Source organism: Aulostomus chinensis, chromosome 24 (genome assembly GCF_037954235.1).
Source record: "Aulostomus chinensis isolate RoL2024-O1b breed Wild chromosome 24, RoL_Achi_v1.0, whole genome shotgun sequence".
NCBI lineage: Eukaryota > Metazoa > Chordata > Actinopteri > Syngnathiformes > Aulostomidae > Aulostomus > Aulostomus chinensis.
Window position 1 is genome coordinate 7,686,714 of NC_141343.1, and position 18,287 is coordinate 7,705,000.

The 18,287-nt window shown below is 39.8% G+C and overlaps 2 protein-coding genes across 5 annotated transcripts; both read left to right on the forward strand.

Annotated features, from left to right (window-relative positions):
• The first annotated feature begins 1,120 nt into the window (after positions 1-1,120).
• mfsd8 (major facilitator superfamily domain containing 8) lies at positions 1,121-8,898 on the forward strand. Its single transcript, XM_086197917.1, has 12 exons — positions 1,121-1,483; positions 1,697-1,779; positions 2,015-2,058; positions 3,889-4,129; positions 4,327-4,440; positions 4,526-4,670; positions 4,782-4,840; positions 5,941-6,049; positions 6,129-6,263; positions 6,346-6,449; positions 6,545-6,771; positions 7,622-8,898. Exons 1-12 carry the CDS (start codon positions 1,425-1,427, stop codon positions 7,826-7,828), a joined length of 1,527 nt encoding a protein of 508 aa, XP_086054043.1. The 5' UTR covers positions 1,121-1,424; the 3' UTR covers positions 7,829-8,898.
• A 291-nt stretch (positions 8,899-9,189) lies between these two features.
• On the forward strand, positions 9,190-18,198 carry LOC147238617 (uncharacterized). Of its 4 annotated transcripts, none has more exons than XM_086197107.1 (17): positions 9,190-9,394; positions 9,552-9,574; positions 10,374-10,437; positions 10,556-10,731; positions 10,826-10,906; positions 10,992-11,057; positions 11,134-11,289; positions 11,406-11,540; positions 11,662-11,743; positions 11,824-11,914; positions 12,001-12,142; positions 16,552-16,656; positions 16,736-16,835; positions 16,995-17,178; positions 17,275-17,349; positions 17,439-17,541; positions 17,630-18,198. In XM_086197107.1, exons 1-17 carry the CDS (start codon positions 9,370-9,372, stop codon positions 17,768-17,770), a joined length of 1,749 nt encoding a protein of 582 aa, XP_086053233.1. In that variant the 5' UTR covers positions 9,190-9,369; the 3' UTR covers positions 17,771-18,198. The 4 variants fall into 4 exon arrangements, with proteins under 4 accessions (XP_086053233.1, XP_086053234.1, XP_086053231.1 ...); XM_086197105.1 differs by having other exon boundaries at positions 9,191-9,394; positions 11,131-11,289; XM_086197106.1 differs by having other exon boundaries at positions 9,191-9,394; positions 11,131-11,289; positions 11,665-11,743.
• The last annotated feature ends 89 nt before the right edge of the window (positions 18,199-18,287 follow it).

Here is an 18,287-nt window from a genome sequence, read left to right on the forward strand (position 1 = left end):
AAGGATTTTTAGGTCACAAAATAGAACTTGACCAATCCTCGATTGAGCTAAAGAAAGCACACAGGATAGAAGTTGTTCCCGCAAGTTAATTATTTCTAGGTTTAGATATAACTAGTTCCCTCAATTTATTTATTTTTTAGGACTGACTCTTGTTCCCACAAGTTAATTATTTCCAGGTTTAGATATAATTATTTCCAGGTTTAGATATAACTAGTTCCCTCAATTTATTTATTTTTTAGGACTGACTCTTGTTCCCACAAGTTAATTATTTCCAGGCTTAGATATAACTAGTTCCCTCAACTTATTTATTTTTTAGGACTGACTCTTGTTCCCACAAGATAATTATTTCTAGGTTTAGATATAACTAGTTCCCTCAATTTATTTATTTTTTAGGACTGACTCTTGTTCCACAAGATAATTATTTTTGAGGTCATAAGATGTAACGTCTTTTCTCAATTTATTTCATACCTTTGAAGAAATTGTGACAAGTCATTTAAATCCAGGGAACAAATTGTCTTCAAAATACTATATAATTTCTCTCAACAACCACCCCAGGCTTCCACAAATGAGCTGCCGCTTTTACCCCAGAACATATTATGGATGTGTTAGGATTCTTGTATGTACTTTTGAAACATTTCAACTCACTTACTGCTGTATTTTACTGTACAACACCAATTCCTGACAGTTTAGCCTGGTTCAGCCGCTATCTGAGGTAACACAATGAACATTCCGATTTTTAACCAAGTACAAACATTCCATTTTCCTCACAAAATGACGAGCGAGTGGAGTTAATAAACACGAATGTGTTGCTATGTTGGAGGAGCGTCAATGTTGTTCGCGAATTCTCACGTGAGTGTGCCGCGTCAAGGCGGACGGTAAATACCAGAATGTGCCCGGATGTTATCCCTTGATGTCTTCAAAATAAATAAACGGAGTTGAACATAGGGGATAAAAATTCAGTTAAATCATGAAGCATTTAAATCATTACTGTAAAAAAAAGATCGGACAGATATATAGTTACATATTGGCCCGCCCTTTGGCTATATAACGCAAAATATTCAGTTTCCTGCTGTTATTGTGAAAAAAATTAACCGGAAGTTTTGCTTTTGCTTGGCATTACTACGGTTACTTGCAGGGTTCAAGGTATCATAGTCCAATTTGAAAGCTTTTGTGCGGTGTTATGTCTTATATGGACTTCGGGTTCGGTCGGGAACCACTCCACTTTTTATTGCTAGGTTATAACGTAGGGGAAAATGTTACTTTTAGCCGTAAACACTCGCTTAAACTGTGGCTAGCTAACATTAGCATTCGGAAATAGTTGTAACGTGAACTGGTCCAGCTAGTTCACCTCCATATGTCAACCTGAACTCTTGGACAGCGTCATATTTGCGCTATTTTGTTTTTGTTTTTATTTTTACGTAAGAATGTCTCAGTTTGTCGATTCTGACGAGACTACTCCTTTGCTCAGGGACGATGCAAGCAGGTGAGTTCATAGTTAAACAGCTGTGCTAACACACAGGGAACTTCTCTGTTTACCTGAAAGCTAGAGGTACCAGCCTAAAGTTATATATGGACTACGCATGGAGTGAACCATTTATGTCACATTAATTGGCTGGGTTTTTTTTTCTCCTCACCCCAGCCTGCCATGTTTACTGTATCACTAACCTCAGATGACCTTTGTTGTCTTTTTGCACAGTGATAATTCTCAGGATGAAGATTACGAAAGTCGATGGAGGTCTATCCGAGTCATGTATTTCACCATGTTCCTCAGCAGTGTGGGTGAGGATAGATTAGCGCTGCAAGGACCTTTTTTTTAAAATAATAATGTGTAATGCTTAAAGCGCTTGTCTAATTTCACCAAAAAGTTAATTGAACCGGCCAAAAGAAATCACACAAAAACTACAAGTATGCTTGGATGAAGAGTAGTAACTTCGTTTGTAATACTGTACAAAAAAGATGGAACGGCATGATGATAGCTAATAATGTTTAAAATGTGTATTTTTAATGTTTTTAGGTTTCACCATTGTCATTACGTCGCTGTGGCCTTACTTACAAAGGGTAAGTGTGAGTTAACTAGGGCTGAAATGATTCCTCGAGTAACGCTAGTAATTTGATTAGCAAAATTCCATGAGGTAAAGCCTTGTTTAAATCTGAACTGCACTTTGTTTTGCACATAGGAGTGGACACTGAAATTCGGTATGAAACGGCTGAATTATTCGAGACCAGAGTACTGATAAGCTTAAGTTTAAGTTTTGATATAATTTATTATTACGGGGCTGCAGCGTCTCTCCTCTCGGAGTCAGTGCAGTTCCTCCATACACACACACACACACGCACACAAAAACACACACACAGGTCAGTGCGTTTCTCATACCCTGTCTGTCCAATCCGTTAACTTTCTCCATCAGCAGGATTTTTTTTATAAAGTCACCCCAAAACCCAACTCCTGTTTATTTTTGTTTTCCATGTATAAATTCACCCATGATTCAGTTTTCATAGCAGAAAGCTGTACGTGGAGGAGACTTGTTGTTAATGACGGAGTTTATTAAAACAGTGAAAACTAATGTGATGGTGAATGACATCGACACCAGCCAGGTGTACTCATAAGATTAAACAACCGTGTACGGAGGCCTGTACATTAAACAGGAGAGTCTGTGTCTCCCGGTCAGAGACTGCTAGACCTTCTCAGAGCAGAGCGAACAGGTGAGGGAGGAGAGGAGGGCAAACTGATCACTAATCAATCGCGGATGCCGCCGTCCTTTCGGACTGATTCAAAAATAAAGATGCAAAAATTGGTATCAAACGATACCCGAGTGTCTGCACACATAAAGTCTGTGTGTGTGAAACACTGCAGAAACATCCTGCCACCACAGACAGTCTGCTGTCATTAGTTTGACAGAAGGACAGCGAGTGTCGTGTCGAGAAGGGAACCCGAGACCCGCAAAAGATCACGTGAGTTAGATTTTTTTTTTTATTAGAAACGCCGGACAAAAATCTTGCGAGTTGTGCAAATAAAGAGTTACCACCTAGACAGGCCGAGAAAGGTGCGCATCTCCAAAAAAAGAAAGTCATGTCATGGTGCCGGTGTTTAAATGTGGGCTGCCATGAATAAAACACTGTTTACTGAGCCACAGAGAGTCACTGAAATACTGGTCATTGACCTGTTGCGATGGTAAAATACTCAGATTCTTCACTTAAGGAAAACTAAGGAATACCACATGTAAAAATAACTAATTACAATTAAAAACCATGCATGTAATTGTTCCCGCTTTTTGAAAAATCAACACCAAATCAGCCACAATTTAATGGCTCTCTTGTTGGTGTTTTTTTGTTTACCAAATACTGACACACAAACTCATAAGGAGGAGAAAAAGGTGGTATGTTGGTGAACCAGTCGGATGTCGTAGTTTCCCATTATCACATCAAAGGAACCTGTTTGTACTTCAGTAAAAGTAAAAAAAAAAAAAAACGGTAAAAGTACAGTCAAAGTAAAGTTACTTTACTTAGCACTTTTCCATTAGCATTTCATACCATTTAAGAGACTTGTCTTATTTTCTTTTTTTATAGTACCAGTGCCCTTAAATAAAGCAAAAGTAACAATCGAAAAAAATCGCAGAATGCGCAGTACTTCTTATCCAATTAATCGCCAGAATAATCGATAGATTACTTGATTACTAAAGGAATTAATTGCTGCAGCCCTGGTGTTAATTGCTGAGAATGGTGATGTCATAAGCACAAAAAAAGGTGGTGCTTTTGCTTTTTAATGGGAGTTCAACAAGCCCAACTTTTTCAAAAGCTGCTTATGTATGCTGCTTGTAATTGCATGTTGTATGTGTGTGATGATATTTCTGTTATGATTGTTTGGATCTTTTCAATGCTTTTATACAGATCGACGACAGTGCTGACGCTAGCTTCCTCGGCTGGGTGGTGGCAGCCTACAGCCTCGGTCAGATGGTGGCCTCACCCATATTCGGCCTGTGGTCCAACTATCGGCCTCGCAGGGAGCCCCTGGTGTGCTCCATTTTCATCAATCTGTCAGCTAATATCTATTACGCCTACGTGTACTTACCCAGGACCGGGAACAAGTTCCATATGCTCATGTCTCGAGCTTTTGTGGGCTTCGGAGCAGGTGCTGTGTCTCTACTTTGACTGCTCAGTTTGCAACATTTAATATTACTTGTGCAATTCTTATTGTTCCAGGGACCCTAACCTCCCTGACTTGCTGCTTTGATGTTGATCAGATTAACGGTTGTTTCGTTAATCGGGTTTTTATAGTAAGATGATATTGCCAACCTTGTAACAACACATGTGATCCTGTTATGGTAGGCAATGTCGCTGTGGTGAGGTCTTATGTTGCTGGAGCTACATCACTCAAGGAGAGGACCAATGCCATGGCGAACATGAGTGCCTGTCAAGCGCTTGGTTTCATCCTAGGACCAGGTAAATGTACCTGACAGTTTGCAGTATGGAGAGAGAGAGAGCAATGTTCTGAGTGTAATAAGTGTGTTGTGCTCTTCTTGGGCAGCCCTGCAGGCCTGCCTGTCATTCATCGGTGAGCAAGGTTACACAGTTAAGATCATAGACCTGCAGCTCAACATGTACACCGCTCCTGCTTTACTGGCCGCAGTCTTCGGCCTCATCAATATCCTGCTGGTCGTGGTGGTGCTGAGGTGAGCCTTTCCCCTGCAAATCCTACTTCATGTATAAAATGACGACGACGACAAATTAGTCCGGCGGCACTGATATGGACGACCTCCATCTGTCTTGATTCTCACTGACAGAGAGCACCGTGTCGATGACGACGGGAGACACATCCACGCCATCAACTACACACCAGAAGGTTCTTAGACCCTAAATGTCTTTGTCTTTTTTCTCTGCTGAAGACGTGTAGAAAATGCGATGTCGTAGTTTTCCATTATCACAACAAACCCAAGTTGAGGCAAGAATGACAAAAGAAGCAGGACTCGAAACTCAAAAACTGGACCTACAGCTCAAAATAATTTGACTTTACACAGTCTTTCTTACATGTGATACAAGGTATAACCAACTTTGCTGCTGAGTCTGACTCTTTACCCTCTGAAGAAACCAGGAACTGCTTTAGGCTTAGCAATGATCACATTTTTTACTTGAACAGCTCAGATTAGGAAAAAAATATCCTGTCATGAAACAATATGGATATTCCTGCAGAAACTGAACATGAATTCTGTATCTCCGCTCCAGTAGGTTTCACAGAACAGCTAGAACACTATACAGCAGTTCCTGTAGTAGTTGGGAGGGAAGCAGTCAAGGATGCGGCCATGGCGGGGAAAACTTAAAATTCCTGGAAACAATTTTGGAGGCACTCTGGCATCCAAATGAAAGGGAATAAAAACACGAGCTGGGTAAAGAAAATGCTATTTGCAAACCTTGTCTTGCTGCCGTGACATGTTCAGGGAACGCAACCAATTTGCGAAGTCACCCAACAAGACACGACACCTGTTCCTGTAGAATATTGCAGTATATCATGACACGCGTAGTACCATGACCCAGGTATCGTAATACATCTTGAGGCCCTTGCCTATATTCACCCCTAAGAACAGCTCTAGGGCTGGTTAGGGGACTCTACAGGATTATTGGGACTATTCTTGGGTCTGTTTTGGCTCCTCCATCAATCGCAAGGTTTTTCCCATCCAATTAAACGTGTCAAACATGTTTGCGAATCAGTACCTTCCAAAGGGACATACATTAGCCAATGAGAGAGCAGCTGACAGCATCGCAAAACACCGTAAGTACAGGGTGCTACAGTTGACAGATGTTCACACCTTCAATATTTTTACGCTCAGTTGCTGCAAAGTTTAGCAGTTGAGGTTTGAAAAGCAGTTAAGAAGCAAGTTTATGAAGTGAATTCTCAGTGTGAGCAGCACCTGTCGCAGGATGACTCTTTTTCCTCTTTCCTTGCAGACCAAGTTGACATCCGTGATGAAGCTGAAGAGACGATTGATCGAGTCGCAGTTCTGACCTCCAACGTCCTCTTCTTCATCGTCATGTTCATTTTTGCCGTGTTCGAAACGTACGTATGTCGCTGCAAGCTGGAGTACCAACTGTGGTGACTCGGTACTCAGTTGTGTAAATCTGCTGCCTATTTGCAGCATCGCCACTCCTTTGTCCATGGACATGTTCGCCTGGACGAGGAAGGAGGCCGTTTTTTACAACGGCATCATCATATGCGGAATCGGTTTTGAATCCATCCTGGTGTTCCTGGTTGTAAAAGTGGCCTCTCAAAGGTACTGACATGAAGGTTGAATGTCAGATGTGGAGCAGGCTCCCGCACGTGGTTTATAAGGATGTGCTTTTTCCTCTCTCTAGGGTCGGGGATCGTCCTGTGTTGCTAGCAGGCTTGGCCGTTATATTCTGTGGCTTCTTTATTCTGCTTCCTTTCGGAAACCACTACCCCAAAATCCAGTGGGCAGGTGGGTCCTTACTGTGTTAGCTTTGACCCTGAGGTTTTTAGCAAAGGTGTGTCAAGAGTTCTCAACTGGTTTTCTTTTTTCCTTTCTAAACACAGACTTGAAAAACAATTCACTGGTCAGTCAAATGTCTGAAGCCAGCATATCCTCAAACAGCTCTGTGGAGCCAACAGGCTGCCCTTACGAACAGACCTGGTGTCAGTATACTCCTGCTATCCACCTGGCTCAGTACATCACCTCAGATTTCCTCATCGGGGTGGGATACCCCGCCTGCAATGTCATGTCCTACACACTGTATTCCAAAATCCTTGGACCCAAACCTCAGGTAGCGTGAAACAAGAACTTCAGTAGTTTACATTTGGGTGAAAACCGCAGATTCATAAATAAATTTTGTTGATTTATATCACAAGAACTAGAGTAATATGTTGCCAAAAGTGTATTTTGCTGCTCTAGTACTCACATTTAGGTTTAAAAGTGTTCTTTCCGACTCATATTACTTCTTGCACGACTATTTAGCTTGACGCTAATGGTGATTGGCAGCTAACAGCAAAACAGTCTAGAAAGTTAATTTACAAAAGCCCACGTATATCATGTAGTATAATCTTCTTTGCTTAGTAACCCACAAAACTGTTTTGATTTGGGCTAAAAATCAAAATACAGCACTTGGGGTTTGATGCAAGAGTGAATGTGTGTCAGTAAGATACAGTGAGTGGTAGGTCTCCATTAGCCTCCAGCTAATAATACGTGGCTGATGTTTTATGACTTTTGGAGTCACAAAGACACAACGCACACACACACACACACACACACAATTTCACGAGTTCAAGGCAGCTAACTGTGAGTACTTGAAACACAAAATACCCATTTTGGGTCAAGTATTGGCTTAAAAGGAGATGCCGATGCCTGAAATGGAAATTAAGTGATCTGCTAGACAGAGTCAGAGCTGTTGAAAATGCAATATTGTGCAATGCGGCAGCAGTCCAGACCCCAGCTGGAGGGAGCAGCAGACAAGTTAAACGCTGATTCGTCATCAAGTTATTCACAGAATTAATGTTGCTTAGCAGGGCTGTGGAAATGGTCATGCTAATTAGCATCCGGCTAACCCTCATGCCTAAAACACAGTTTTGTTTCTCTTCGCAACATAATTGACACTGGTGCTTCAATGGACTCTGCAGGGTGTGTACATGGGATGGCTGACGGCGTCGGGCAGCGGGGCGCGGACATTGGGCCCAGTGTTCGTCTCTCAGGTCTACACCCTCCTGGGGCCTCGCTGGGCCTTCAGCCTCATCTGTGGGGTGGTGTTGGGGTCTATCCTCCTCCTTGGCTCTGTTTACCATAGACTCATCGCCTTCTCTGTTCGCCACGGAAGGATAATAGAATGATACGTGAAGATTTACACCGCAGGGACCGATGTCAGTTTTTAACTTTTCAAAGGCTTTTCGCCGACATCTGGCTACAAGGACGGCGTTCTGGATGTTACTTCCCACGTTGGTGACTGATGAGTGACGCCGTGACTCACAGCTGACCTTTAGGCTCTAATGTGAAGAGAAAGTCAGGTTCTTTTCCATGACTCGACCAAACACGGTCACTTTTGAGGGTTAAACGATAGCTAATGCTTAGCACTTAAGCTACACTTGTGTGTTTTTATTCATTGCCATGAATTCATAATATCCAGAGTGTAGAGGAATTTTGTGTGATGACGGAATTCGTCAGACACAAGAAACAGGCCGGAGTCCCAGAGACGGCTTACACTGGACCGCTTTACTGGACGTGTCCATGTCCCCCACAGATTTACGAGGTTCAATGTGAGATGAGGTTGAGTCCAGTACGTCTGTGTACGACCTTCTTAAACGGTCGTACTTCTAATGCCGATCACAAGAAAGTTAAAACAGACGATACACCAGCTAAAATTCCTTACCGCAGAGCAGTTTGAGGTTTTAAAACAGTCAGTTACCTAATATTTGTTATTGAAATATTATGATTAAAAACACACTTTTGGTTTAATTTTTATTAATGGGTTTAAAGATGGCTTTAAAGATTATTAACTGTAAATAATGTGAAGACAGTAATGATTGTTGAAATAACTTTTTTTTAGACGCGTAAACATTTTTGGAATCCACAGGCACATGGACTCACTGAAGCAACCAGAATTTAATTAAGTGTGCTTGAAAATATCAGATTATGCTGCCATTTGTTTTATTTGTTGTTGTTGTTTTTTACAGTGCTGACCATTAACTCGTGTTTGATTCATTAAATGTGACATTCCCTATACTGTAACAGTTAATATTTTGTTTTTAAATCGAAATTGGGACAGCTTTTAATTGGCAACAAGTTACGACTTTAGAAATCTTACACAAAGTCTGTAAATGAGACATCAAAACAGTTATTGTCCATGAAATTAAAATATTTCTATTAATTCTGGACTATTTTTTTTTAAGGAGGATTTTGTCTACCTCGGTATTTCAGCAATTGAGGACGTTGTGATGCTCAGTTTCACGTTTATTGCATAAAAATGAAAAGATGATAAAGAAATTGCTTTTTCGTTCTTCATATGCAAAGGCTACGCTTTACAAACCTTATACGCTTAGAGATCAGGGAAAAATCTAAGAAGAACAGAAGAAAAAAAACTTAATGGAAACAATTGGTTTGGAAGAATGAAGTGATTCTTTTTCCCATCGACGGCGAGAGACTGACGCTCAGCAACTCTTCATGCCACGTCCATGCTCCGTCATAGTCGCAATGCGCATGCGTGCAATCAAAGACGAAAGACGTCACAGCTGGTTGGAGACTGAAGAATGCGCTGGTCCATTCCTCTGAGGAAACATGCCAGCTGAGGGGGGAATTGCAGGCTACCACCGTTGCCATTAAATGTTCCAAATAACTGAAGTGTGTGTGGCAGCGGCTAGGACATGCATGAGTAACCATGGATTTATTTACAGACGAGACGGGTGAGAAAATGATATTTTCCTCGGGGCAGTTGGCGGCAAGTTAGCAAACATGCTAGCGCCGCAAATATATACACCCATTAATTCCGGCTCGTATTTTATTTTACTGGTTTGATTTTCTTTCTTTTTCTTTTCTTTTCTTTTCTTTTTTTTTTTACAGAGGTCCAAGATATCCGAATGGTCGTAAGTATTACTTTATGACTTGTAATAGCATGTTGTGTGGCTAAAAGTTGGGACGTGGGAAGGAAACAAGCACAGATGTGATAAGGGTAAAGCTTGAGGACATGAACTTCATGTTCCAGCAGCAGTTCATGAACTACCCAGGCTGGTGTTTTCAGGTTAACTTGCAGTGTCACTTCCTGTGACTAAAAAGCGGTTTTCATGAAGCTTTTGTTGTCCTTTTAAAACCAGAAGCAGCTCATAAAGTTTTCCTGTGTCGGTATTGTTTGCAGTACATTTAAAAAATAAATAAATAAAGACCTTTTTTTGGGGGGGGGGGGGATATCATTGCAATTTTGCAATACTGGAAAAACTCAGCATGCTGAAAGTTTTAAGACAAAGTGCCTCAGCAGTGAGGGTTGTTTTTTTTTTTATTTACACAAACAAAAAAGGTTCAACTCCCGTAATCTTGAAAATGAAATTATGTAACGTTTAATTTATCTCATAAGATTAATCCAAGTTGGTTTATAAATTTTTACCTTATATGTCACCAGTCCTGTGGGAAATTCTCCAAAAGCAGCACCAGGGAAAGAGGCCCTCAACTGTTGACATGAGTCAGTTTTCTGGTGAACAGAAAGTGAAACTTGGGAGTGCAGCACGACTGTGCTGTTGAACAACGGTGCAGTCAGTACAGAACTAATGGAACATGTTCTTATAGTTTTGTTTAATTGGGAAAATAGAAATCTAATGGCTTCATGTGTCAAGCTAAACTGACCTCTGTAAGCAAGCATGACTGAAATACACGTCTCTATTTCCTGTCTAGCAAAGAGTTGTGGATTTGTTTGAGAGACGTCCCCATATTCAAAAGCTAGTAAGACTTGGACTTGGTAAGATGATACATATCTGCACCAAACATGTCTGTTTTGAATAGTTCTCGACAAGACAATGCATTCAAATTTATGAAATATGCTGCTGGAAAGTTTAAGAAAAGTTTTTCCCCCACAGGATTAGAATATGATGAAGAAGATGCAAGCGAGGATGATTATGATTATGGTCGTACCAACTTCAACGGGAGCCGTGCAAGATCATCTAGCTCCGTTTATCATCCTCCGCTCAATTACTACCCCTCACTCTTTGAGCTTTGTCACCCGGCCTCTGCGAATGTCAGGACTGAAGACAGTGTATGTTGTTTTCCTACCATGTTCAGATGGAGGCTGCACAGATTAAACGGTTGAATTTAATGTAACATTAGTTTTAAAACTCTCATCCTCTTAGAGTACTGAAAGAAAAGACAGAGTAGTACAAGAGAGGAAAAAAATGAAAGGGAAGGCTGAGAAGAAGCGCCGTAAGAAAGAGGTAAAAACAAAATGGTTGCAATCCTATGGGCTCCCAGTGGTGGGTGTCTTATCGCATAAATCCAATCATCGTTGTTTCCCAACAGAAACGGAAAGAAAGGAAACGTCTTGAGAAATTGGAGAAACTGGACAAACAAACCCCTAAAGTAGAGGTAATGACAATGGCGTAAGAGTCTTTCCCGCGCCACCCTCCATACTTTTGCTGAACTATTGGTTTCTTTGCAGCAGTCAACAGAGCAGCCCAAAGCTGAGGAGAGTACAGCAGGTTATGATGAAGATGGTGTTAATCAGCAGGCGTCAGCTAACGAGACAGGCAGCAGTAACGGTAGTGAAGACGATTACAATGATGAAGACAGCGACAAGGAGGACTCGCTCAGCTCTGAGGTAGGGACACATGATCATATTTCCAAAAGTGTGTGTGTGTATGCATGTTTGTGTATAGATAGATATTATATGTAGTTATAAAATGTGTGTGTATATATATGCATAATTTTTTTCAGGAACTGGATCTGACATGTTCTTTTGTGAGTAAAGCAGCTCTCAGAGTTCAGCGTAAATTGGAGCAGAAACCCAAATCTGAAAGGAAGGAGCAGAAGAAGACCCGTACGAAAGAGGAAATGACTCCTGTGCAGAAGGTGAGGTCGACCGCTGCCTCCCTCTTAAATGATCAGCTATTTATTTAAACAAAAAAAAACCCAGCCTGACCAAAATATCGCATGTTGTGTGGAATAACGAACATGGTTGCTGATGTCTCAGCAGGACTCTTCCCAGCAGGACGCCTCCGCTTGTAGCAGAAACACATTTGAAGATAATGTCAAAATAAGCACTGATCTGGCAAGTGAGTCCCCTGCCATCTGGTTTGTTGACACATGATGCTGTTAGATGACTCTTGACGGAAGCTCCTGCTTTCTCCTGCAGTCATTGGGAATAAGTTTGCAAGTGCTGGGGAACTTAATAAGGCAGTGAAGTATTTCACAGATGCAATCAAGTACAACCCTACAGAGTATAAGTGAGTTAACTCCAAAAAGCATTTTCTGATCAAAGTTGTCCAAGTTGTCTTTATTTATTTTTAAATATCCAGCATTTCTGTTGCAGGTTGTTTGGAAATCGTTCCTTTTGTTTTGAAAGAATGCAAGAGTACGAGAAGGCCCTGGTTGATGCAGAGTTGGGTCTCAGCATGTATCCTGGCTGGGTTAAAGGCCTTTTCAGGAAAGGCAGAGCTCTGGCAGGTCTAAAGGTAAGCGGTCACCCATCGGTGCTGTTATACAATACTGAGTGGGCTGACAGATGGTCAGAACATTGTAGGAAAGAATCTTAAGTGTGTGTGTACATGTATGCACATATGTGTATACATGTACGTATGTGTATACATGTACGTATGTGTATACATGTACGTATGTGTATACATGTACGTATGTGTATACATGTACGTATGTGTATACATGTACGTATGTATGTATGTGTATGCAAGTACATATGTATGTATGTGTATGCAAGTATGTATGTGTATGCAAGTACGTATGTGTATGCAAGTACATATGTATGTATGTGTATGCAAGTATGTATGTATGCAAGTACGTATGTGTATGCAAGTACATATGTATGTATGTGTATGCAAGTACATATGTATGTATGTGTATGTAAGTACATATGTATTTATGTGTATGCAAGTACATATGTGTATGCAAGTACGTATGTGTATGCAAGTACGTATGTGTATGCAAGTACGTATGTGTATGCAAGTACATATGTATGCAAGTACGTATGTGTATGCAAGTACATATGTATGCAAGTACATATGTATGCAAGTACATATGTATGCAAGTACATATGTATGCAAGTACATATGTATGTATGTATGTACGTGTATGCAAGTACATATGCATGTATGTACGTGTATGCAAGTACATATGCATGTATGTATGTGTATGCAAGTACATATGCATGTATGTATGTGTATGCAAGTACATATGCATGTATGTATGTGTATGCAAGTACATATGCATGTATGTATGTGTATGCAAGTACATATGCATGTATGTATGTGTATGCAAGTACATATGCATGTATGTATGTGTATGCAAGTACATATGCATGTATGTATGTGTATGCAAGTACATATGCATGTATGTATGTGTATGCAAGTACATATGCATGTATGTATGTGTATGCAAGTACATATGCATGTATGTATGTGTATGCAAGTACGTATGCGTGTATGCAAGTACGTATGCGTGTATGCAAGTACGTACGTATGTGTGTGTATGCAAGTACATATGTGTATGCAAGTACGTACGTATGTGTGTGTATGCAAGTACATATGTGTATGCAAGTACGTATGTGTGTGTATGCAAGTACATATGTGTATGCAAGTACATATGTGTATGCAAGTACATATGTGTATGCAAGTACATATGTGTATGCAAGTACATATGTGTATGCAAGTACATATGTGTATGCAAGTACATATGTGTGTATGCAAGTACATATGTGTGTATGCAAGTACATATGCGTATGCAAGTACATATGCGTATGCAAGTACATATGCGTATGCAAGTACATATGCGTATGCAAGTACATATGCGTATGCAAGTACATATGCGTATGCAAGTACGTACGTATGTGTGTGTATGCAAGTACATATGCGTATGCAAGTACGTACGTATGTGTGTGTATGCAAGTACATATGTGTATGCAAGTACATATGTGTATGCAAGTCCGTACGTATGTGTGTGTATGCAAGTACATATGTGTATGCAAGTCCGTACGTATGTGTGTGTATGCAAGTACATATGTGTATGCAAGTCCGTACGTATGTGTGTGTATGCAAGTACGTACGTATGTGTGTGTATGCAAGTACGTATGTGTGTGTATGCAAGTACGTATGTGTGTGTATGCAAGTACGTATGTGTGTGTATGCAAGTACATGTGTATGCAAGTACATGTGTATGCAAGTACATATGTGTATGCAAGTACATATGTGTATGCAAGTACGTACGTATGTGTGTGTATTCAAGTACATATGTGTATGCAAGTACATATGTGTATGCAAGTACATATGTGTATGCAAGTACATATGCATGTATGCAAGTACGTACGTATGTGTGTGTATGCAAGTACATATGTGTATGCAAGTACGTACGTATGTATGTGTATGCAAGTACATATGTATGTATGTATGTGTATGCAAGTACATATGTGTATGCAAGTACGTATGTGTATGCAAGTAAATATGTGTATGCAAGTACATATGCATGTATGTATGTGTGTGTATGCAAGTACGTACGTATGTGTGTGTATGCAAGTACGTACGTATGTATGTATGTATGTATGTATGTGTATGCAAGTACATATGTATGTGTGTATGCAAGTACATATGTATGTGTGTATGCAAGTACATATGTATGTGTGTATGCAAGTACATATGTATGTATGTATGTATTGTTATGCAAGTACATATGTATGTATGTATGTATTGTTATGCAAGTACATATGTATGTATGTATGTATTGTTATGCAAGTACATATGTATGTATGTATGTATTGTTATGCAGGTACATATGTATGTGTGTATGCAAGTACATATGTATGTATGTATGTATGTGTGTATGTATTGTTATGCAGGTACATATGTATGTGTGTATGTATTGTTATGCAGGTACATATGTATGTGTGTATGTATTGTTATGCAGGTACATATGTATGTGTGTATGCAAGTACATATGTATGTATGTATGTATGTATGTATTGTTGTGCAAGTACATATGTATGTATGTATGTATGTATGTATTGTTATGCAAGTACATATGTATGTATGTATGTATTGTTATGCAAGTACGTATGTATGTATGTATTGTTATGCAAGTACATATGTATGTATGTATGTATTGTTATGCAAGTACGTATGTATGTATGTATTGTTATGCAAGTACGTATGTATGTATGTATTGTTATGCAAGTACGTATGTATGTATGTATTGTTATGCAAGTACATATGTATGTATGTATGTATTGTTATGCAAGTACATATGTATGTGTGTATGCAAGTACATATGTATGTATGTATGTATGTATGTATTGTTATGCAAGTACATATGTATGTGTGTATGCAAGTACATATGTATGTATGTATGTATTGTTATGCAGGTACATATGTATGTGTGTATGTATTGTTATGCAGGTACATATGTATGTGTGTATGCAAGTACATATGTATGTATGTATGTATTGTTATGCAAGTACATATGTATGTGTGTATGCAAGTACATATGTATGTGTGTATGCAAGTACATATGTATGTGTGTATGCAAGTACATATGTATGTATGTATGTATGTATGTATTGTTATGCAAGTACATATGTATGTGTGTATGCAAGTACATATGTATGGATTGTTATGCAAGTACATATGTATGGATTGTTATGCAAGTACATATGTATGTGTGTATGCAAGTACATATGTATGTGTGTATGCAAGTACATATGTATGTGTGTATGCAAGTACATATGTATGTGTATGCAAGTACATATGTATGTGTATGCAAGTACATATGTAAGTATGTATGTGTTGTTATGCAGGTTCATATGTATGTGTGTATGTATTGTTATGCAGGTACATATGTATGTGTGTATGCAAGTACATATGTATGTGTGTATGCAAGTACATATGTATGTGTGTATGCAAGTACATATGTATGTGTGTATGCAAGTACATATGTATGTGTGTATGCAAGTACATATGTATGTGTGTATGCAAGTACATATGTATGTGTGTATGCAAGTACATATGCATGTGTGTATGCAAGTACATATGTATGTGTGTATGCAGGTACATATGTATGTGTGTATGCAAGTACATATGTATGTATGTATGTATGTATTGTTATGCAGGTACATATGTATGTGTGTATGTATTGTTATGCAGGTACATATGTATGTGTGTATGTATTGTTATGCAGGTACATATGTTTGTGTGTATGTATTGTTATGCAGGTACATATGTATGTGTGTATGTATTGTTATGCAGGTACATATGTATGTGTGTATGCAAGTACATATGTATGTGTGTATGCAAGTACACATGTATGTATGTATGTATTGTTATGCAAGTACATATGTATGTATGTATGTATTGTTATGCAAGTACATATGTATGTATGTATGTATGTATGTATTGTTATGCAAGTACATATGTATGTATGTATGTATGTATTGTTATGCAAGTACATATGTATGTGTGTATGCAAGTACATATGTATGTGTGTATGCAAGTACATATGTAAGTATGTATGTGTATGCAAGTACATATGTAAGTATGTATGTGTATGCAGGTACATATGTAAGTATGTATGTGTATGCAAGTACATATGTAAGTATGTATGTGTATGCAAGTACATATGTAAGTATGTATGTGTATGCAAGTACATATGTAAGTATGTATGTGTATGTAGGTGTATACATGCATGTGCTGTTATGTCATGCTAAGTCACAGTTAACCTGGACATGTCAAGGCCCTTCTTCACTTGAAGTTTACTTGCTTTGCAAACAGTTGAAGGTTGCAACATCATTGTGTGCTGCTGTTAACACTTATAAATAATCTGATATTCTGGCAGGATAATGAACCCAAATATGGTTTTCTTCTTCCAGAGGTATGAAGAAGCTGCTCAGGCCCTGCAGGAGGTTCTGAAGTTGGAAAGTTCATGTGCAGAAGCTGCAGCGGAACTGATGCGTGTGCAGATAATGCAGCTAATGGTGTGACTGTCAGAGAGGAAACCATCACATAGACGATGTATAGTTGCTGTTTACAATCATCATTTTTCTCGTGTTTCAGGAGTACGGCTTCACCAGGGAGCAGAGCTCAAATGCTTTAATTATTCATGGGACAGTGAAGAAATCGCTGGAGGTGCTGTCCAAATTAAACCAACAACCAGGTGAGTGTCATCGACTGCTTTGACTTGACCAAGTCACAAGAAACAAAAATCACATTTGGAGAGCGGCCTTTCCTCTTTTGAATGCCAGTTTACATTTCATTGCTGGCTTGGTGTCCATCTTGTGCAGTACAATTTCAAACTTGTGCTTTCTGTGTTAAGTTTGTAATGGAACTCCCACGCCACCTCAAGTTGCCAACGCTACCGGAACCTCCCCAGTCCTGTCAGCTGCCGTCAACCTTCCTCCTCTGTCCAAGGATAAACCAGTAGGACCAGCTCAGAGTACGCAGAGGCGCGTTTCGTACCCAGTAATGAAGTCCAGCAATGAAAGTTACAGACAACGAGTGTGAGTGCAGATGGAGTCTGTTTAGGTTTTGAATTTAACATGATTGAAAACTACAATAAGTAGTTTACAATAAGTACAAATATTCTCTTTGAAAAGGGAGCTGTTCCCAGTTTGGGTGGGGAACCTGGCCAGTACAGTGACGGAGACCATGATACGCAGCCTTTTTAACAAGTAAGACAACTTGAAGTGTTTAGAAAATCCTCTCGGATCTGATTGTCTTGATGTAGAACAACCTCATGTCCCGTGGTCTTCCTCCGTAGGGTCGGACAAGTCTACAGCGTGAAGCTCCTGTCCTATAAAAGATGCGCGTTTGTCAACTTCACCCAACAAGAGGACTGTGATGAAGCCATCCAACAATTTCATGTAAGTCAAGGCTGAACATGAGTGATGCACATTTGGACATGAAAACAAATCCGTCCCTCCCTCTCACCTATTTGTGTTCCACAATTAGGGCCATGCATTGATGGGCACCAAGATTGCTGTGAGGTACCCTGACAGGACCCCCTCAGGCATGGGCATTTCCAGATCTGCCCTCATAGCCAGAGACCTGCACAAATACGAGCCGGACCAAAGAGGCTCCCACAGGACCTGATGGGCTACCCAGGTCCTGGTTCAATAAGAAGGATGGAAGTTACCTTTCAATGGATATTTGTAATCATTTCAAGCAGTTCTGTTGTTGAACTCATCATTCCAATTACTACGAAGGGCCAATTCGCTCCTTTGAGATGCGAGTACAACACTCGTGTTATTCACAGATGGGTGACGAATCAAACATCTCAAAGTCATCCCAACTTGACAGAGGGAAAAAAATTCACCATCTCACTGTACCCACGTCAGGTATGCAGTCTTAACACTCTTCTTAAGTAGTTGAGATAGAATCTGTAACGATGCTGGCTTGGTATAAACGATTTCTCTGCAATGCAACTCATTTTTGTTCATGACCAGGAGTACTGAAGTGGCACATTTCTCCACCGACGGTGGATTTTACGTTTTTAATTAAAGATTCTTTCTTATAATGTTGTGATTGTGTCTCACTGACCCCTCCTAATACATTTTAACTTAAAGTTTTGGGGAAAGATGGCCAACTGTGTGTGAAGTGATGGACTCGC